The sequence below is a fragment of the Temnothorax curvispinosus genome, unplaced genomic scaffold (genome assembly GCF_003070985.1).
Source record: "Temnothorax curvispinosus isolate PA1 unplaced genomic scaffold, ASM307098v1 QBEX01012299.1, whole genome shotgun sequence".
NCBI lineage: Eukaryota > Metazoa > Arthropoda > Insecta > Hymenoptera > Formicidae > Temnothorax > Temnothorax curvispinosus.
In genome coordinates, this window is record NW_020222079.1 from 123,213 (window position 1) to 132,237 (window position 9,025).

A 9,025-nucleotide genomic window follows, 5' to 3' on the forward strand; every position below is an offset into this window, starting at 1 on the left:
AACCGCATTGATCCGAAAGTAATATCTTTGCTGGTCTGACCTAAAGCTTCTAAGGGTTGAAACGCTGAAACTGTCCATTTTTTGACATTTTGCCTGAGGAAATATTTGTTCAGTGACTCAAAAGGTACAACATGTTAAAAATTCAGCCATTTTCACCGGGGCCCAAAATCACGTGGTTTAGTGCGGGGTCCCTTACCTCTAAGGGCTATCGCACACAAAATTGCATAGGCTGCATAAACATAGCATGAGACGACCGTTAAACAAATGAGCATCCAGCACAAAGTCACCATTAATTTACATAAGATGCTTATTGGCCCAGGCGGTCTTATGTTGCAGCTGTTTTTTTGTGTGCGATAGTCTTAACTTAAACTTTAAGTTAGACCAAACTTTGGATAATTGCTTTTTTTTAAATAAAGCAATATTTTGGGTGATAAAACAATTTTTATACTCAACGTTTGCTACAAGGACTCATGAATGTAATATATTTTCCTAGGACATGTCTTCAATGCTCGATACTTTAAAGATACTATTCGGCAATTAAAGTTAGGTAATAATACGTTCAAATTTTACGTAGTTTATATATCGTGAGCTTACTTCGAGGTCATCTTTTATATGATGTCCTCGAAGTAAGCTTACGATATATAAACTACGTAAAATTTGAACGTATTATTTCGGGACATCTTTTATATGATGAATTCGAAGTAAGCTTACGATAAATAAACTACGTAAAATTTGAACGTATTATTTCGGGCCACCTAACTTTAACTGACGAATAGTCTGTTTAAAGTATAATTCGAGGACATGTCCTAGGAAAATACGTTACATTCATGAGTCCTCATAGTAAACGTTGAGTATAAAAAATGTTTTAACACCCAAAATATTGCTTTATTTTAAAAAAGAACACTTATCCAAAGTTCGGGGGATTATCTAACATGGTTTGCAATTTAAAAAATAGGGTGTCTCAAAAAATACGTCTGACATATATATATATATATATATATATATATATAATTATATAAAATTATATAAAAGAATACATATTTATATATATAATTATACATAATTTTATATGTTTATATATAGTTATACATAATTTTTTTCCCGGGTAAGATTGTAGACAATCATGATATTACATTAAAAAAATAATTAGGTCTACTTTAGTATACCTTCAAAATATACGTAGTTTAAGAACAAAATTGAGCGAGTTGTGTTGTGCTATATCCTCTGTATCTGAAATACATGATATTATTATTATGGTCGAAACATGGTTGAATGATAGTATCTCTAATGCAGAGCTAGGCTTCGAAAATTTTAATGTATTCCACGTACATAGATGTTATGATAATAATGATTGTCTGCAAGGGGGCGACGTTCTTATTGCTGTTCGTGACTATTTATGTTGCCGAACTCTGAAGGTGACGGTGCACGTCGAGCACCTCTTTGTTGACATTCGGTTGGATCACATACACTTAATTGTCGGCAGTTTATTTACCTCCATACTCTGGTTCATCTGCTTATGAGTCGCATTACCTTTTTGTGGAAGAGGTGTTGGCCTAATACTGAAGTTTTGATCGATTATAATTTACCTCACACTGTTTGGCATAATAGTAATGGTTATTTCAATATGGAGCATTGTAGCCGTGTAACGGAACAAGTGAAAACGGTTATGCACTTCTTTAACAAATTTAACTTTTGGCGATGTAATATTATGAATGCGACTCTCAGGATTGGGAACGTTATTCTAAAAAAGTAATGCTTACCGTTACCGTTACTTGTTACTAATTTTAAAAAGTAACGCGTTACCGTTACCGTTACTTAGAAAGTAACAATTCGTTACTTTTGTCACGTTCTGTCAAAGTTAAGTTTATTTGTCCGTTTTTGGGTAAAAACATTTAAGTTATTTACCCGGGATTTGGACCAGGTTGCGTGATTAATCCAGTCCAAACAGATATCGAATTTTTTATGTTTTAAACCAAGGGTCAGATTTGTTTATTAAATTAAAATTTGGAAAATCTACTCTTAAATCCAAAGAAATTAATTTATATGGAATTAAGGTTTGAGTTTTATTGTCTTGTTTTTCACTTTCTAATTTCTTTAATTTGAATAACAATGGAAAAGGATCCTGATTTAATTGTATAGCTTGTTTAATCTGATATTTAATTCTTTTGAGTTGGAATCCTTTGCTCTCCTTTCTGGGCATGAATGAGGATTAAAAGAAATCCTATTGCCACACTCTTTGGCAGCGACAGGTAATGGAAGGAAATTTCCTGTTGCCACACTCTTTGGCAGCGACAAAAATATCAGAAAATTACTGTTGCCAGCAACATAAAAGTTACATAAAATATTCGTGGGACGTCTTTCTGCATTCTCAAAAAAAAAAAAAAGATTTCTTGGTACTTTTTGAAACTTTTGATTGTCTGAGGTATGTAACAAAAAATGCATTTTTCTCAAAAAGGGGTAAAAAGAGAAGAATAAAAATAAACATGAAATGTTCGTGGGATGTCCCTCTGCATTCTCAAAAAAGAGATTTCTTAGTACTCTTTGGAACTTCTCTATGTCCAGGTTTTCTCTGATTCGGCCCACTGTGCGCTATTTCGTAAGAGGGTCGTAATGAATAGTGTATTAACAATAAAAAAAGTTTGAAGTTGTCTATTGTATAATTACAGGGGCTACCGCCTCTCCCCGCAAGCTGAGGTAGGTGGGCGTGGACCTTGGTTCGTGTGAAAAGTTGCAAACCCGAACCGTACTCCATAATTATACAATAGACAATTCCAAATTTCTTCTGTCGTTAATACACTATTCATTACAATACCCTTACAAAGCGTGAGAGAGTAAGAAAAAACGTGAGAAAGTAAGAGAAAACATAAAAGAAAGTTAGAGAGCGAGAGAAAACGTGAGGGAGCGTAAAAAAGCAACAGAAAGCGTGAGAGAGCGTAAGAAAGCGAGAGGAAGAGTAAGAGAGCGTGAGAAAGCGACAGAAAGCGTGAGAGAGCGACAGGAAGGGTAAGAGAGCGAGAAGAAGCGTGAGAAAACGTAAGAAAGCGACAGAAAGCGTGAGAGAGTGATAAGAAGCGTGAGAAAGCGTGAGAAAGCGACAGAAAGCGTGAGAAAGCGACAGGAAGCGTGAGAGAGCGAGAGGAAACGTGAGAGAGCGTAAGAAAGCGACAAAAAGTGTGAGAGAGCGACAGGAAGCGTGAGAGAGCGAGAGGTAGCGTGAGAGAGCGACAGGAAGCGTGAGAGAGCGAGAAAGAGCATAAGAGAGTGCTCAGTCGCTCATTCGCTCAGACGTATCAATTAATAACTTACCAACTATTGCGAATATCGCAAAATGGTAGAAGACTTTTGTGTTTGTCTTGATCCTTTCTTTCTTCTCAAGAGCATTGGCTACAGTGCGATGGGCACCCTGTGCGTGTGCGTGTGCGTGTGCGTGCGCGTGTACGTGTGTGCGTGAGCGTGCGCGTGTACGTACGTACGTACGTACGTACGTACGTGTGTGTGTGTGTGTGTGTGTGTGTGCGTGTGCGTGTGTGCGTGCGCGCACGCGTACCGAGTATATATATATATATATACTTAGTATAGATCTTTAGTAGCTCAATATATATATATATATATATATATATATTGAGCTACTAAAGATCTATACTCGGACCATAAATGGCGTTTTTACTTTAGTTTGTGAAGGATATCAACGAAAGACTAGGATTTTGGTTGAACTGCTTTGGTCTTTATTCGATACAATCGGTAGCGGCACGCGAGACACAGCCCGGTTCGGAGCCGGCAGCCGACTGACTGATCGGCGACGCGCGGCGCGGGCCGACGCGTGGTGGTGCCGTCGTCGTCGAGTACATGACAGTTTGATTATGTATCACAACGGTTTTATTTCTCTTATTATTAAATAATATTTGTCGTTTTCATGATATGTCTATTGCAAAAATAATATTGATAAAGAAAATAAAATACATTTCGAAAATTTTAGTTACCCAGTTATAGAATATTTAGTAAGTATGGATTATTTTAGAGGGAATTTGTTTAATTTCGACCTATAATTTTCACATTTATCAATAAAGCGGGTTTTGTTATAATTTTGTTATAATTTTTTATTTATTAATTCGTGTATTTACAGAAAAATACAATTTAGTATCAAAGATACGTATATTCTACTTCTAGATAGCCATTTTATTTATGCCAAATTGATAAGTACGTATGATAAATTTATTACACCAATGCCATCATATAGTTTGAATGGAACAACGTAAATATTTAAAATATTAAGTTTTGAAAAAAGAACCTTAGGTCTAGCTCAAACTAAAGTTTAAAACAATTTACTTACACCAACGTTAAAACTGATGAAAAAAATATGACCTTAATTTAACTATAAGTCGGATCCCAACGTTGGTACAACCTTTGATTCTTTAAATTAATGTAAAAAGAAGGTTGGCGTGACATAAAAACGTTGGATATCAACATTAAATGTGTTTATGTCAACGTCGGGCAAACGTCAAATTGCCGCTTGGATTTAAAAATACGGCGCATTACTCTTGTGCGCCGCATTTCATTCTTGGAATTTTCTTAAAAACAGGAACAAAAGAAAAAATAATTTTGGAAGTAAAAAGTGGTAAATAATTTTAGTATTATTAATTTGTTGCTTTGGCAGAATTCTAGATCGGCGCTGTTATTTCAAAGTCGTGTTACTCAAACAATACTTTGTTTAGCACTGTCAAACAAACGCAAAAATAAAGCGGAAGGTTCAAGGTCAACGCCAGTTTGAAATTTAAAACCATTTAAAATTGAAAATCATTTAAGGGGGGAGCCTCATGTAACCAGTCAAAAAAATCGAAAAAAATTTTATTATAATGTCTCTAGAATATGTTCCCAAAGTTCCAGAGCGAAATTTGAACTTAAAATAGGCAATTTCATACCTGAGCGTTACGCAAGTAAAGCGCGCGCTCCGAGAACTTGAAACTTTAAACGCGTTTTTCTCAAAACCATGTTTTTCAAATTGGCGTGCAAGATTATTCACAAACTATTCGACCAATCGACTGTCCTTTGGCATGCATGTAGATAACTAAATACCATTGTGTGTATACCTACTTGTTTAGTCATTTTATCAAATTAAATAACTTTTATTGCATAATTAAGGCCAAAATTTTTTCCGTAAAAATCGAATTTTTTTCCAAATTTTGTTATTTTTTCAATTTTGCATTTTTTACTGAACAAATAGGTTTACCGACAATGGTAACTTATAATAAAAGTAAAAAAATTCGTATTTTTGATTCAATGATTAATTGCAGGCGCAATGCTGCATGCCAATTGTAAAGTCCGGCGCTGTGCCCTTTGAAAATAGGCTTTGTTGCTAATTATAAATAAAGAATTTTGCAATAAAAAATATTTTTTTACATCTACAAATGTTGCTAAAACCATTACCCAAGTTTCAATAAGTTTCATTTTAATGAGTCTTTAAAAAAAAATCCAGAAATTTGCCTTGTTTTCAGCGTTTTACATAAAACTTGTAGCTAGTAATTATGGTACATATTTCCCTTTACACAGTCAGCCCAAAATAACTTTTGACTGATCTTGATGTTGACCTTGACCTTCAAGGAGTTCAAAGTCATTTATCTTTCCCGTCGCTCGTTGCTTATTAAAAAGTTATTAACAAAACAATTTGGTAATTATTTAGATTAACATACCCATCTTCAATATCAACCAACTATTATCTGCTTTAACAAGGGGTAAAAAAGTGTATGCGTGGATGCAGTGGGTTCCGCTCCCCTGCGGGGGGAGGTCCACCTCCAAAAAACTAACCTAACCCAATTGTTGTGTGAGTGGAAAAGTGTATGTGTAATCATACATGTGTGATCCGCCCACACAACAATTGGGTTGGGTTATGCTAGGTTAATTTTTTTGGAGGTGGAGCTTTCCGCAAGGAGGCGAAACTCACTGCATCCACGCATACACTTTTCCTCCCGCTTCGTTAAAGCAGATAATAGTTGGTCCATTCACACAACATTCTTTTGTTTTGTACACAAACGTGTCGAATAAGTATAATCATATTGGAGATTTATTTTAGGGTAAAGGTGCAAATATTTACCTTGTTTTGTTAATAACTTTGTAATGAACAATGAGCGACGGAAAAGGTCAATGACCTTGAACTCCTTGAAGGTCAAAGTCAACATCAAGGTCAGTCAAGTGTCATTTGGGGTTACTGTGTAAAGGGAAATATTTACCTTTATAATTTTAATTAATTTTATAATTTTTAATTTTATAAATTTTCTTCTTATTTTTTAGTGCTTCATATCTTGGAAATACCTTACAACAAGCCAATAGTAGAAAGTCAATCACATTCACACCTGCACAACGTGACACAAGTGGCCTTAAATTATAAAGGTGATCGACAATTGGCATTAATAGATGTCAATAAAGATTTATTTTTAATTGCAATAAGGACAACAAGCTCTGGAAGAATATGCAAAATAGGTATGTGATATATGCATATATACATGTATAATTATTAAATATGTAATTACTAATAATATTAACTTAAATGTAATTACTAATAATTATGTATGTATGTATGTATGTGTATGTATGTAAGTAATTTATTGCTATTCCCCGTAGGGTTTACAATCTTTTGACAGTGGCGTTTTAAAGGGACGTACCCAACCCTTTACAATGACAACACTTTCCTAACCCGTCCTGACCATAGCGGCCTTTAACATTCTAGCGCCCTTCCTTCCTTTCACGCCCCTCTTTCTTGCCCTTTTCCCTCTCCCCGTCTGTCCATTTCCCTCCTTCCCTACCTCACCCACTTCATCTCCTCCTGCTCTTGCGTTCCTCTTTCTTTTTTGCTCTCTCTTCCATCACCCTTCGCACCCTTCCTCTCTTTCTGCCCTCTTTCCGCCTTTTTTCCCTGCTCCTGCTTCGCCTCAACCGCCTTCCTATCGTCCCTCAGCCCGCTGCTTCCTCTTTCTGTCCGCTCCACAGTGGGCCAGAAGTCCACTATGGTTGGCCAAAATGCAATTTTTTGAACTTACATGAAATCAAACATATATGATATTATATATTTGTAACGGCCTGCCTTTTAGCTGTTTATATCGAACGCGGACTAGCTCGCCGGACCAGGAGCTCGATGGTAGGCCCAGAGACAGAAGGCAGTTTCGATACGGAACGTGGTTTATTTCGGTGTTTCAATTACAACAGACTGTCGCGATAGTTACAAATTTCGTGAACGCATTCGGTGTATGCGGTGGACGCGGGCGGATTAGATTCTATAAGACGGTCGCGGTAGTTACCAATTTCGGGAACGCATTCGGTGTATGCGGCGGACGCGGGCGGATTATATTCTATAAGACGGTCGCGATATTTACAAGTCTCGGGAACGCATTCGGTTTATGCGGCGTACGCGGGCGGATTATATTCTATAAGACGGTCGCGATAATTACAAATTTCGGGGACGCATTCGGTTTATGCGGCGGATGCGGGCGGATTATATTCTATAAGGCGGTCGCGATATTTACAAATGTCGGGAACGCATTCGGTTTATGCGGCGGACGCGGGCGGATTATCTTCTATAAGACGGTCGCGATATTTACAACTTTCGGGAACGCATTCGGTTTATGCGACGGGCGCGAATCCGGTGGTCCGTACCGGCGCGATGCGGTACGCGTGCGAACGGGCCTTTAAGCCGGCCAATGGCTGGTCGGCCCGCGGCGCGGGCGCGTGTATATTATCCGGCGCGGTTTCTTTCTCGCGATACGGTCCGGTGTTAATTACGCGGCGCGGTGGGAAGGAAAACGAACGGCCAGGGGTTAGGCTGGTCGATCGGTTGACGAGGAGGTCCGACTGTTCCGGCGGCAAGAATCCTTGTCGAGAGGCCGGGCACGCTCGACCCCTGGTTACCGTGGCAGACGGGGTGTTCCGGGTAGGAAGGCGGTCAGCGCTCAAGAATTCTTGAACGAGGCTCAGAACGCTGGACCCCGTTTCGCAAGCTGGCCTAGGAAGCGGAAAGGTACTCGTCTCCGAGGGTAGCGGAGCATATGTAGCTAGACTCGGATCGAAGTGTGTCTATCTGTCGCGGCGCCGGTATTTTTATACTCGCCCGGGTGGTACGCTAGGGAGGGGAAGCCGGTTCCCGCGTGAGCCGCGCCGCCAGCGGAGCGGAGCGGAATCGGCGCGGCGATAAGCGTGCTCGCGCTCGGGGGCGCTCGGCTCCCCTCGGTTTCTGTCGGAGACCCGGGAAGATGTCGGTGCGGCGGAGTGCCGCGCACACGACCGAAGTTAAGTTGTTTAAAAATAAGGTGGGCGCACCGCGCCCTTTCCTCGCCCGATGGAGATCGTCGGGCGGCATCCGGCAGTTCTTCGCCGGGAATGATGCATGTGTGGGGGTGCATCGTTACATCTTTATGTACACTTTCCTACACTAAATGCTAAAAAGGTTTTCGAGGTTGCTGAATTCGAATCCGTACTCAAAATTCAGAAATTCAAAATGGCGGATCCAATATGGCGGACAAAATTGCTAAAAATGCTCCGATTGTGTAGCAATTTGATACTAAAACGTTTTCGAGGTTGCTGAATTCGAATCCGTACTTAAAATTCAGAAATTCAAAATGGCGGATCCAATATAGCAGACGAAATTGCTAAAAATGCTCTGATTGTGTAGCAATTTGATACTAAAAGGTTTTCGAGGTTGCTGAATTCGAATCCATACTCAAAATTTAGAAATTCAAAATGGCGGATTTAATATGGCGGACGAAATTGCTAAAAATGTTCTGATTGTGTAGCAAGTTGATACTAAAAGGTTTTCGAGGTTGCTGAATTCGAATTCGTACTCAAAATTCAGAAATTCAAAATGGCGGATCCAATATGGTACTTACACAATAAAAAGATATGATTATGTAATTAAAACGCCTGCAGTTTGCCTACAAAATCTGTAGTTTCCGGGGCCTACCACGAGGAGGTTACAGTGCGATTTCAAACCCCTTAATTACCGTATCGATAATTCGGGGTGCTTTATTAAAATGAGTCCCCT

The 9,025-nt window shown here is 38.9% G+C and overlaps 1 protein-coding gene across 1 annotated transcript in view; it reads left to right on the forward strand.

The window, feature by feature from the left end:
- The window catches only part of LOC112462358 (intraflagellar transport protein 80 homolog), a 37,630-nt gene extending 30,833 nt beyond the window's left edge, over positions 1-6,797 (forward strand). The window contains exons 4-5 of the mRNA XM_025028083.1: positions 6,286-6,474; positions 6,616-6,797. Coding sequence (XP_024883851.1) covers positions 6,286-6,474; positions 6,616-6,632 — 206 coding nt within the window. The 3' untranslated portion in view covers positions 6,633-6,797. The remainder of the gene's footprint in view (positions 1-6,285; positions 6,475-6,615) is intronic.
- Positions 6,798-9,025: the final 2,228 nt, after the last annotated feature.